The sequence below is a fragment of the Bos javanicus genome, chromosome 29 (genome assembly GCF_032452875.1).
Source record: "Bos javanicus breed banteng chromosome 29, ARS-OSU_banteng_1.0, whole genome shotgun sequence".
Lineage (NCBI taxonomy): Eukaryota > Metazoa > Chordata > Mammalia > Artiodactyla > Bovidae > Bos > Bos javanicus.
In genome coordinates this window covers 24668581-24681125 of record NC_083896.1, presented here as the reverse complement: position 1 = coordinate 24681125, position 12545 = coordinate 24668581, and the positions used below count along the sequence as shown (strand labels likewise).

General features: G+C 39.0%; 1 protein-coding gene across 1 annotated transcript in view; it reads left to right on the top strand.

Annotated features, from left to right (window-relative positions):
- PRMT3 (protein arginine methyltransferase 3) overlaps positions 1-8423 on the top strand; it is a 132538-nt gene extending 124115 nt beyond the window's left edge. Inside the window, exon 16 of the mRNA XM_061406206.1 lies at positions 2757-8423. Coding sequence (XP_061262190.1) covers positions 2757-2866 — 110 coding nt within the window. The 3' untranslated portion in view covers positions 2867-8423. The remainder of the gene's footprint in view (positions 1-2756) is intronic.
- Positions 8424-12545: the final 4122 nt, after the last annotated feature.

Here is a 12545-nt window from a genome sequence, read left to right as displayed (position 1 = left end):
GATTTATGAAATTTTTTTTTTTACCACATGGCATGTGGTATTTTAGTTGCCTGACTAGGGATTGCACCTGCACCCCATGTAGTAGAAGCACGGAGTCTTACCCACTGGACCACCAGGGAGGTCCCTGATTTATGGAATATTTAGAAATCTGTTGTTTAATTTCTAAATATTTTGGGATTTACTGATTTTTACTTTCATTCTGTTTTGGTCAGAGAACGTAATCTATATGATGTCTGTATGTTTAAATGTATTAAGATCTGTATCTATTAAATAAGTTTTCAAAAGGAAAAAACATCTTTTATTTACCAGATATTTACTATAGTCTAGCACCATTTATTCCTTTGTGTAGATTCAGGTGTCTTTTTGGTGTCATTTTCCTCCTGTCTAAAGAACTTCCTTTAACATTTCTTATAGTGCAGGCCTCCCAGAAAAGAATGCTTTTGTTTCTTTGAAAAAAATAAAAATAAAAACTTGTTCTTAGTTTTCATTTTTTTAAGGATTTTTGCTAGATATCAAATTCTTAATAGGTTTTCTTTCATCACTTCAAAAATATGTCTAGCTGATGAAAATTTTGAGGTTGCTCTTTTTTCTCTTATATGTAGTATCTTCATTTTTCCCCTCTGGAAGTTTTAAAGATTATTGTTTTTATCACTGGTTTTCAGGAATTTAATTAAGATATGCCTAAATGTGTTTTTGTTATTGCTGTAACTTTTTTTTTCCTGCTTATAAGCCTCAATTTGCAGCTGTTTAAAAATCTAGACATTTTAAATGAATGTCAAACACTAGAAATATTGTTTTGCTGAATGTTTGGATTTTGGTTATTTTCTTTTAAAAGCATTGAAGTTTGCTTAGGCAGACAGTTAAGTTATTTAAAGATTACCTTGATCTTTACCAAAAAAAAATGTTTTAAAGCTTTGTTAAGGAGCATTGGCGTTGACTTTACTCTTAGGGCGTTTTAACACTAAACTGTAACCTGGAGTCTCTAGTGAATCATCCTAAGTGTTCAGCAGTCTTCTATTCTGGCTGCTTGAGTCCTCAGATGATTTATCCCTTTCTTGTTGTTCATTCATTCAGTCATGTCTGACTCTTTGCGACCCCATGAACTGCAGCTCACCATGCTTCCCTGACCTTTGCTATCTCCTGAAGTTTGCTCAAACTCGTATCCATTGAGTCAGTGATGCCATCAAACCATCTCATCCTCTATTGCCCCCTTCTCCTCCTGCCATCAGTCTTTCCCAGCATCAGGGTGTTTTCCAAGGAGTCAGTCCTTTGCGTCAGGTGGCCAAAGTATTGGAGCTTCAGCATCAGTCCTTCCAATCAGTGTTCAGGATTAATTTCCTTTAGGATTGACTGGTTTGTTCTCCTTGCAGTCCAAGGGACTCTCAAGAGTCTTCTCCAGCATCACAATTCAAAAGCATCAATTCTTCAACACTCAGCCTTTATGGTCCAACTCTCACATCCGTACATGACTACTGGAAAAACCATAGCTTTGACCTTAGGGACCTTTGTCGGCAAAGTAATATCTCTGCTTTTTGATACGCTGTCTAGGTTTGTTACAGCTTTTCTTTCAAGGAGCAAGCGTTTTTTAATTTCATGGGTGCAGTCACCATCCATAGTGATTGGAATCCAAAAAAATAAAGTCTGACACTGCTTCCATTCTTTCCCCTTCTATTTGACATGAAGTGATGGGACCAGATACCATGATCTTCATTTTTTGAATGTTGAGTTTTAAGGCAGCTTTTTCACACTTTTCTTTCACTTTCATCAAGAGGCTCTTTAGTTCCTACTTGCTTTCTGCCATAAGAGTGGTGTCATCTGCATATCTGAGGTTGTTGATATTTCTCCCGGCAATCTTTGCCAGCTTGTGCTTCATTCAGCCCTGCATTTCACATGATGTACTCTGCAAGTAAGTGAAATAAGTGACAATATGTAGCCTTGACGTACTCCTTTCCCAATTTTGAACCAGTCCATTGTTCCATATCTAACTGTTGCTTCTTGACCTGCATACAGGTTTCTCAGGAGGCAGTTATGGTGGTGTCGTATTCCCATCTCTTTAAGAATTTCCAGATTATGACTGTGGTCCACACAGTCAAAGGCTTTAGTATAGTCAGTGAAGCAGAAGTAGATATTTTTTTGGAATTCTCTTGCTTTTTCTGTGATCCAACGGATGTTGGCAATTGATCTGTTGTGGTTCCTCTGCCTTTTCTAAATCCAGATTGTACATCTAGATAATACTCAGTTCACATACTGTTGAAGCCTAGCTTGAAGGATTTTGAGCATTACCTTGCTAGCATGTGAATTAAGTCTTGTGAAACCTTACCTTTTACTGCCTTCCAGCCATCCCCAGGCCTCTGTGCCAGCATACCCTGTTAGACCTCTTGCATAGTTGTCAGCACCTCTATTTTCTTCGCCCTGAACTGTGAACGCTTTGAGGTCAGGGACCACGTCTCTTTTATAATGTGCCCAGGACATACCTCAGGGCCTCATATTGAAGAGTCCAGTAAACAGTCCCCAACCCTGCAGTGACTGCTGTAGTTATGCTTTTTCACAAGCATTTGACACCCATGCTAGCTAAGTTAGATCTGCTTTCTTCAAAAATTAAACATAAAATTGTCCTGAAATTTTTTAAGTTAAAAAAAAAGTGAAACATCTCACAACAAAAAATAAGAAAAATCAATTCTAAGTATACCATGTTGCTTTTCTGCTGCACTGTATTCCTTGAATTCTGAAACCCAATTTTTGCCTTTCTTCTATAGGTGAAGCCTTGAAAGGAAAGATCACAGTGCACAAGAATAAGAAAGATCCACGTTCTCTCATTGTGGCCCTCACATTGAACAATACAACTCAAACTTATGGTCTCCAGTAAAAAGGCTACAAATGCGCCAACTAATCTGCCGCTTTTATGGTCGGGGAGGGGCGGGCAGTAGGGGAGGAAGCTTATGTGAACACATGGATGTTGAATCTTTGAATCTGGTAATTCAGCTACAGAGGGAACTGATCCTCGTGATCCACCTCTGGAATCACATTCTTGAAAGTCTGGTCAGTGAGATTTAACAAAATGTAATCCCTGCATTGAGTTCAGCTGTATTGAAAGTCATTCAAATTGGCCTAAATTTGGAACAGAGGTATAATCTTTTGTTGTTTTTAATAATTTTCTTACTATAAATTTTAAGCACTAGTAATTGTTATTTGGATAATGTTTTATGAAACTAGTAACTGTACACAAGGTATTACACATTTTATTGAAAATTTCCTTTCTAAGAAATAGTCTTAATTGTATCTGCTAGAATATCAGGATATAATGTAGAGCAAGTGTAAGGAACTAAAATGTGGAAAAGAGACCACACAAACTGTATTTGAAATCAGCTTAGTTGATTGTTGTATATAATTCTGTTCTCATTTTTTAGCTTCTTCTCTCTTTGCAAATATTCTTCAGTCATATAGTTTTCTATTACTGCCCAGGACATCTAGTTTCAATACATTTGCCCTAGATTTAAAAAAAATTTTTAAAAATTGGAATAAATATGTATTTATTTACTAATCGCTTTTTTCAAACTAGATTTATGTACAAAGTTAAACATGTAACTGTTAATGTACTTTTATCACTTTATACACTTGTGTAATTTACAATTATTGACCCAGTTTGAAATACAGAAAACATTCAAATAAACGTATACAACAGCCATTAGTATTATAAAGTGACATTTCCACATACCAAAGCCGTTTACAAAATTAGAAGCATTTACAACAAGTCTTAGCAAAGGAATCGTTTTTAAGAAAATAGGAATTTTAAGGTGAGGTGGATCACATGGTTCATTTCCATTCATCAGCTGGTTCATTTTCACAACAACACACACACAAAGCAGCATAGCATTGTGTTGAGAAGCATGAATTCTGGAGCCAGTTCAAGCCTTGGCTGCAGCTCTTACTTGCTGTGTAATCCTATGTTCCTTAACCTCTCTCTCCCTCCATAAATGTGCCAATTCATGAGCTGATACATTTCAACTACTGAAATGTGTACATTTCAACTGATACATTTCAACAACTTCTATGTGCCTAGTACATAGAAAACACTTAGTCCGTGCTCAGTGATATCATCATCACCAGTCAAGGACCCCTTCCAAAGACTGTAGTGGCATCTGCATTAGATCAGTTTGAGAATTGTCAACCTTATGAGATACTACTGTAGTGTGTGAGTGAGTGGGAAGATTACAAGAGAATTTAATATTTATTTAGCAAAAAAATGCATCAAAAATAAACTGTCTTTTGGTCTTCAGTAGAAAACTGGAGTTCCAGCAATAGGAAAAATAGCCCCATCAAACGATGGTATTTCAGACCTTAATGTAAGTCTTTCTTCTTCATAAGCATGGTTTCTTTTTTCACTGAGCCAAACTAGTCAGCTTGTTTTCACCATGGTTTGGATTCCGGCCACTACTGGAAATGTGTACTGCTGCTAATACAGCTCAAAATGTTTTAAATTTCTGTCTAGGGTGTTTCATGTAACAATTTGAGTAATGGGATGATGGATCAAAAGTAAAAAGACTTACCATTAATTTTTAAAAAATTTTTAATAGCATATACTTCCTTTACAATGTTGTGTTAGTTTCTGCTGTACAACAGCGTGAATCGGCTATATGTATATATGTCTGTCTGCTCCCTCCTGCCCCCCATCCCCCTCTGGGTCATCACAGAGCCCCGAGCTGAGCTCCTGGTGCTTACACAGCAGCTTCCCACTAGCTATCTAGTGGTGGTATATATATGTCCGATTTACCATATATGAAGATTTACCATTAAATTTTTAAAGTAACCGAAAAACTTTTTTTTTTGTTTGTTTTTCTTTCTTAACAAGTATTTTTTACTATTTAAAAAAGTACTTCTCAAAAATGATTTCTCATTAAAAGTCTTGTTTGATTTTCAGGGGATTTTCAGCCAGTGTCTCTTTTGATATTCTCCTCCTGGTAGCCTCCCCAGGCTGGAACATCCTAATTTGTGTACCTAAACATTTTCTGAGATGTGAGAGTCTGAATATTAGCTCTTTAGTTAGAATTTCAGCTATTAAACTGCTATAGAAAATAAGTACTTTGTAGCTCTTTATAGTGATAAATACAGCGTTCTTTCCTGCTGTGGCAGATGGGCATTTAGGGATAGCAGTTTGCTCTGTCCCAAGAATCTTATTCCCATTAAGAAAATACATTTTTCTCCTATTTTTCTTTGTGAAAACTAATGTTATAATGTGTGGGGTTCATCCAAGGTTAATAGTCATCTCTGGTAGAGTGGTATTTTCTAAACAGAGGACTTTGGAAGCAGTGTTCCAAGAAAACAGAACTGCAGGTGTACAGCATTGCATAGACAAGGTGGTCCAGTGAGTAGCCCTGAATGCTAGGAACACACTTCATAGTGAATCAGGGAGCTGTCAGATAACTTTGAAATAATTCCTCTTTGTGGAGGTGAATAAGTAATACTGTTTAAATATTGAGTTTTTTTCTTTCTTATCACTTAATCTGAATTGTAGTCTGGTTCACCTGTGTCTTTCAGCATTCTACCCCTATCACGTATTAGAATGGAATATTTTAAATGTACTGTGTGACCTTATGGATTTGAGATCACTTTATACTCATCTCACTGATCATGCTCATGCTATCAAGTAGAGGAAGTAGGATAACAGTGCTCTAAGAGCATCCAGCAGAAAAAATTGAAACAGGATGAGGCCCTGTTTAGCTTGCGCTGGCCATATATTAAGCTGCTGGACCATAACAAATCTAAACGTTACGGTATTCAGACTTGTTCTGTGTAGTGAAATACCTCAAAATGCATATCTCTTTCACAGTTACTGTCATGGAGTTTCAGCCTATTATGAAAGGTTAGGTAAGTAAGATACAGTGGAAGTCAAGTGTTGTCTACTATTGGATTGGTGAGCTACAGGCCAGAGCCAACTCCACCATGTTGTTCATTTCCGTAAATAAAATTTTACTGAACCTGAGATAGGCAATATTTTAGAAATCATATTTCTTCATATGACTCACTAGCAGCCATGGCAGAGAAGATACAATAAGTTATAGCTTATAAGGACTATTTCTTAAAATATGGAGACTTCCATTTATGAAGACTTCAAGGATTGACCAAGATGTACCTAACATTACAGTATTAATGAGACTGATGTCTTAAACTGTAACATTTAATGCTCTGCAACAGGAATCAATAAGTTGAAACTAGCTGATTATCAGCTTCATGTAGAAAGTTTTTAAAAAGAGGAGAGAAATGGACAAATTTTCACAGTTAGAGATGGTTGAACCTTACCCACAAGCTGCAAGCAGAGTCAGCTAATGAATGACTTCTGAGCCTAAAAGAAGTCGCATGCAGCTCATTAACCTCTGGGTTTTTAAGAGACTTAGGGCCCCTAACTGTCAACCGTAGGAAAGACAGTTGGGGGAATGGCCTTATATCAGTACTTTTCAATGTGCTTGAGGCTCCTCCGTGCCTTCCTTGCTTGGTTTTAGCCTAAAATGTGGCATTGCTTTTGTACTAAGGTACTAGACATCCTGGGAAGGTATGTGAAGTCCCTTGCCAGCTATCAGATAAGGCCAGGTTGCTTTTTTTTTTCCCAAGATGTGTTCATTTAGTTATATTTATTTCTGGTTGCACTGGGTCTTCGTTGCTGTCCGTGGGCCTCCTGTAGTTTCAGCAGCGAGCCGGGGCTGCTCTTCGTTGTGGAGTGCCGGCTCTCTTGTGGACCGCAGGCTCTAGGTGCGCCGGCTTCAGTACTTGCAGTGTGCATGCTCAGTAGTTGAGGCGCATGGACTTAGTTGCTCCTCCTCATGTGAAATCTTCCTGGGTCAGGGATTGAGCCCACGTCCCTGTGTTGGAAGGTGGATTCTTAATCACTGGGCCACCAGGGAAAACCCAAAACCATGTTGCTTTAAGATCTTGTGTCTGTTTCCTTGCCAAAAAGGTAAACTTTTCCACACAGAATGATGAAATAGGTTAAGATTCATTTACATCTAGAGTATAGTTAAATACATACATAAAGATTGTCTATCACTGAGTTATTTAAAATTAAGGTAATCAACAGTAGTCTAAACCTCATTCTTCCAGCTCAAGTCCTTGTTTCCTATTTTATTAAGAAAATCGAGCCAGTCTGAGGAGAACTTAACAGGTTTCCATACTATACTCCCCAGCCAACCTTGATGCCCATGTACGGGCTTCCCACTGAGTGAACTTTCACCACATCTGGCCAAGCCAGCTCCTCGCCCTGTGCCTCACAGCCCATTCCCTCAGTCACTCAGATACTGCTTCAGCGTGTCTCCGGTGTCACCAGGTTTTCCCTCTGCTGCTCCATGATCAGCATGAAAGTGAAAAGTGTTACTCAGTCTTGTCCAACCTGTTGCAACCCCGTGGATTGTAGCCCACCAGAATCCTCTGTCCATGGGACTTCCCAGGCAAGGATACTGGAGTGGATTGCATTCTCTTCTCCAAGGGGATCTTCCTGACCCAGAGATTAAACCCAGGTCTCCTGCATTGCAGGCAGATTCTTTACTGTCTGAGCCATTGTCCAGATATGATCAGCATTCAGAAAGGATATTGTTTCTCCTACAGTAAAAAAAAAAATTTCAACTCCCACTTCTACCTCCCACTGTTGTCACAGTTCTACCTTCCCTTTACATTGAGACTACACAGAAAGGATTTGTCAGTGTTCAGTGTTTTCTCTCTTCCCATTATTTAAACAACTATAAAGAGTTGGACCATATAGAAGGCTGAGCACCGAGGAATTGATGCTTTTGAATTGTTGTGCTGGAGAAGACTCTTGAGAGTCTCTTGAACAGCAAGGAGATCAAACCAGTCAATCCTAAAGGAAGTCAAGTCTGAATATTCATCGGAAGGTCTGATGTGGAAGCTTCAATACTTGGGCCACCTGATGGCAAAGAGCCAACTCATTGGAAAAGACCCTGATGCTGGGAACGATTGAGGGCAGGATTAGAAGGGGGCAACAGAGGATGAGATGGTGGAATGGCATCACCGACTCAGTAGACTTGAGTTTGAGCAAACTCCAGTAGATAGTGAAGGACAGGGAAGCCTGGCGTGCTGCAGTTCATGGAAATTCCCTAAGTACCAAAAAGTTATGCTGCCAACACTTCTCCCCAATCCCCTCCTTAGGCAAACACTAATTGATTTCTATCAATATAAATTTGTTTTGCCTGGTTTAGTACTTCATATAAATGGAATCATATAGTATGTACTTTCATTTCCAGCATAGTTTTTTTTGAGATTCATCTATGTTGATGTGTGTCTGTAGTATGTTTTTTTTATTACTGGATATTCCACTTTATAAATGGAATTCTGCTCCTTTGTTTATCCATTCATCTGTTGGTGAACACTTGGATTGTTTCCAGGTTGTAGGTATTGTGAATAAAGCTGCTATGAACATTTGTGTACAACTCTTTGCTTGAGCCCACCCTCACCAGGACTTTTGCCTCCACAACTCCATTGAAACTACTCTTATCAAAGTCACTAGTGAACTGCATGTTGCCAATTCCATCCAGTTAGCTTGTGACCAATTTTCAGCCCTGGTTTTACTTGCCCCACCAGTAGTACTCAATGCTGATGATCACCCTTCTGGAAACATTGGGCTTGGCTTTCCCCACTCCTTCCTTTTTGGCCAGTCTTCAGTTTCCTTTGTTGGCTTTTTCTCACCTTTTCACCTTTTACATGTTGGCACCTTAGTCTTGGGAATGTTTTTCTGTCCATCTTCCCTCCCTTGGTGATTTCATCCAGACTTAAGATTATAAATACCAAGACACTGATGATTCCTAAAACTATCACCATGGCAGTCTGTATCCAACTTCTCACATAACATGTCTATATAGATGCCTCCTGCTGCTGCTGCTGCTGCTGCTAAGTCGCTAAAGTCGTGTCCGACTCTGTGTGACCCCATAGACTGCAGCCCACCAGGCTCCCCCGTCCCTGGGATTCTCCAGGCAAGAACACTGGAGTGGGTTGCCATTTCCTTCTCCGATTCATGAAAGTGAAAGTGAAGTCGCTCAGTCGTGTCTGACTCAGCGATCCCATGGACTACAGCCCACCAGGCTCCTCCGTCCATGGGATTTTCCAGGCAAGAGTACTGGAGTGGGGTGCCATTGCCTTTTCCGAGATGCCTCCTGAGCATCTCCAAAATAACATTCAAAACTGAATTTCTGATCTTCTCCAAACCCTGCTATTTTCCTCCATCTTACTAGGACAGAAAACTGAGAGACATCCTTGACCCGTTTCTTTCCCTCTGCATCCAAGTTAGGCAGCAAGTCTTAAATAATCTACCTTCAAAATATGTCCAGAACCAAAACAGATCTCACTACGCCATGCTAGTCCAAGCTGCCATCATGTTTTACCTCCATCACTGGTTCTCAAACTGTGGTCAGCGGACCCCTCATGACTCCTGAAAACCTCTTAGAGGAAGTCCAGGAAATGAAAACTATTTTTGCAATAGTACTAAGGTATTTGCCTTTTTCACTGTATTCATATTTACACCGATGGTACAAAAGCAGTCGCGTAAAATTGCTGGCTCTAGCACAGATCAAGGCACCAAATGATACTAATAGTCATTGTATTCTTCACTGCCACATACTCTATTTAAAATGTCCTTGATTAAAAAAAAACACATTTCATTAAATCTTGACCCTTGAGTACTCATCTTGTTAACATTCTATATGATATACTAATAAAGCACTTTTATTGCATATGGCAATAACAATATCTGTCTCCACAAAAGCATTTGTGTGACGCAGTTGCAAGCTGATCTGGCCACTTTTTAATGTAACATTTTTACTTGGAAAGAATATCTATGACAGACATTGTCCTGGAAAGAAAAAAAGTGACATCACTTAAGTGAAGACAACTAATATAATTTGTTTCTAGTTTCCAGTTTTTAAGCTGAAGTTATAATTTTGGAAAGTATGTAAGTGGGAAAAGGAAGGAAAACCTCTTCCTCTACTACTTGATGGAGAAGGAAATGGCAACGCACTCCAGCATTTTTGCCTGGAGAATCCCAGGGATGGGGGATCCTGGTGGGCTGCCGTCTGTGGGGTCGCACAGAATCGGACACAGCTGACACGACTTAGCAGCAGCAGCAGCTATCACTTGAAGTTCTCAACTGAAACCTCTGTAACAAAAGACAGATTAACAAGAGGAAAGCATATGGATGTATTTTAACAGAAGTTTTTATATGACACACAAACCTTCACAAGGAAGTGAATGAAGACCTGAAGAAGAAAAAAACCCAAGTGGTTTTATGTTAGGCTGAATGAAGAGTGGAAAGTCGGGAAGACCTAGGACAAAGATGAGCTGAGCTTAGTAGATGGGGACACTTTGCAAGACCTGACTGATCAGGTTCTTCCTGGCATCCCAGTGTCTGTGGAGATAAGGACGTGCCTTTCCCCTGGGCACTGGGAGCACGACTCTCACGTGAGGGTGTTATGACCTGCTTCAGGGGAAGCCTCGGAAGTCCTTCCTGAAGATGAAAGAAATCACCAGAACAAATCAATGTTTATTCTAATGGCCTCTGTTGGACACTGTGGGTTTCAGTTCACCTGTTTACTGAGAAGCAATGAGTCAAACAGACAAGCAAATAGAAAAAAAAAAGACTCTTCCCCTCACATGCCATCTCTCAGATTTCTTCAGCTTGAAATACTCACTATGCCAAGATGCCATATTTGGAGGTCACATATGGTGAACCAGTAACAGTGGTGTAATAACTGATTTTGATGCTGTATAATAAAACATCAATCTTGGAAGATCTGCATGATTCGATGAGCTAAAACTATACCCCGCACCAGCACCAAATTGCATAATGTTGACAAATATTCTTTCAAAGGATAAACTGTTGGTCCTGTTTGGCTTTAGTATTGAAGATTATATGAGGCTGTAGGGAAGATCCCCTGGAGGAGGAAGTGACACCCCACTCCAGTATCCTTGCCTGGAGAATCCCATAGACAGAGGAGTCTTGTGGGCTACAGTCCATGGGGTCACAAAGAGTTGGAGACAACTGAGTGTCTAGGCACACAGCACATATTTTCTTCATATAGTTCAACCAAAACAGTGTATCATAGCAGACCGAATGCAGAAGCCACTATGATAATCCAGCTGTGTGCTATTCCAAACCTGATAATAAAGATTTGTAAACATGTTATATAATACCACTCATCATTAAATACTATTTTGCAAAAGTTATTTTCATTAAAAAATGTTATTCCTGTCAATGTGTGTGTTTGTTATTCAGTAGAATTAGTCCAGAAATGTAAGTTCCAGAAGAAAAAGGATTTTTGCGTATTTTATTAACTGCTGTATTGTGCCCTGGCATATAGTAGGAGCTCAATAAGTATCTGTTGAATTTAAAAATGAATGCAGGTAATTACCTTGTGGTCCAGTGGTTAGGACTTGGTACTTTCACTGCTGTGACCTGGGTTCAATCCCTGATTGGAGAACTAAAATCAAGAAACAAAAAAAGGAATGCATCATCTAACAGGCTGATCATCTAGATGAGTGGCTTACTGCAATTAACCAATGATACTATGCCAATTTCTTCTACTTAATTATTTTATTATCTATGAATTTATTTTTGCTTTTCTGAATTAGGAAAACCTCTTGCATATCATTTTTACATATTTAAATGTTTATTTTTCTCAACCACTTGGATGTTTTAAAATTTCAGAGCCTGTGACCATCACATGGTTTTGAGCCCACAGAACCCTGGGTTTGCAAATGGTTAAGTCGTTTAATCGACATATACACATTCACATAGTTTGTAATTGATTTGTATGTTGATCCTTTTCAAAAAGTAGATAATTTTGTGTAATTTAGATTTGGCAAAGGCTAATTCTGGTGTTTCAGTAAGTGTGTGGAAACAGCACACAGATGTAGTTTAAACTTCTTTTAAAACATTAAAAAAAATCCAATAAGTCATTTCTAAAACAATACGGTTTTTCTTCATTAGGAATTAATAGCTAAAAAATAAGGACACAATTATGAGTGACTCAAAATCTCTTCAGCACACAGCTACATAAACTAATGACATTAATAATTAGGAACATTTTAGCTAATGAGAAATTTTCAGTTTTATAACAGTGATAGCAAGGAATTTTTTAAGTCAAATTTTTATCCCCATCTGTACCCTAGAGGATGTTTACCCCTAGAAAGACAGAAGGTTTTGTGTGGTTTAAGCAGGGCCTTTGGAGTGCTTTTTGGAAGCAGACAGCACGTTTTTTCCTCCTCCGGGACTGGAGCTGAGTCCGCGTCAATGTGAATACAGCCCCAGGTCTTTATTTCATTAGCGTGTGTGTCTCTCCAAGGAGCCTCCTGCTGGGAACCCTAATAGGATTTCTTCCCCTTACACCTTCATCTGCCCTGGCTTCTCATGCTGTGCTATGATGTTTGGTTTAATGAGTCAACTCCTGTGATCCACGAAAAAAAAAGCCTTTTTCCTTAAATAGATAGCTGAGGAAATTCAAAATTATGTTCTCTGTTTCCTGCCATTATATGTGACCAATATTTGCTGATGG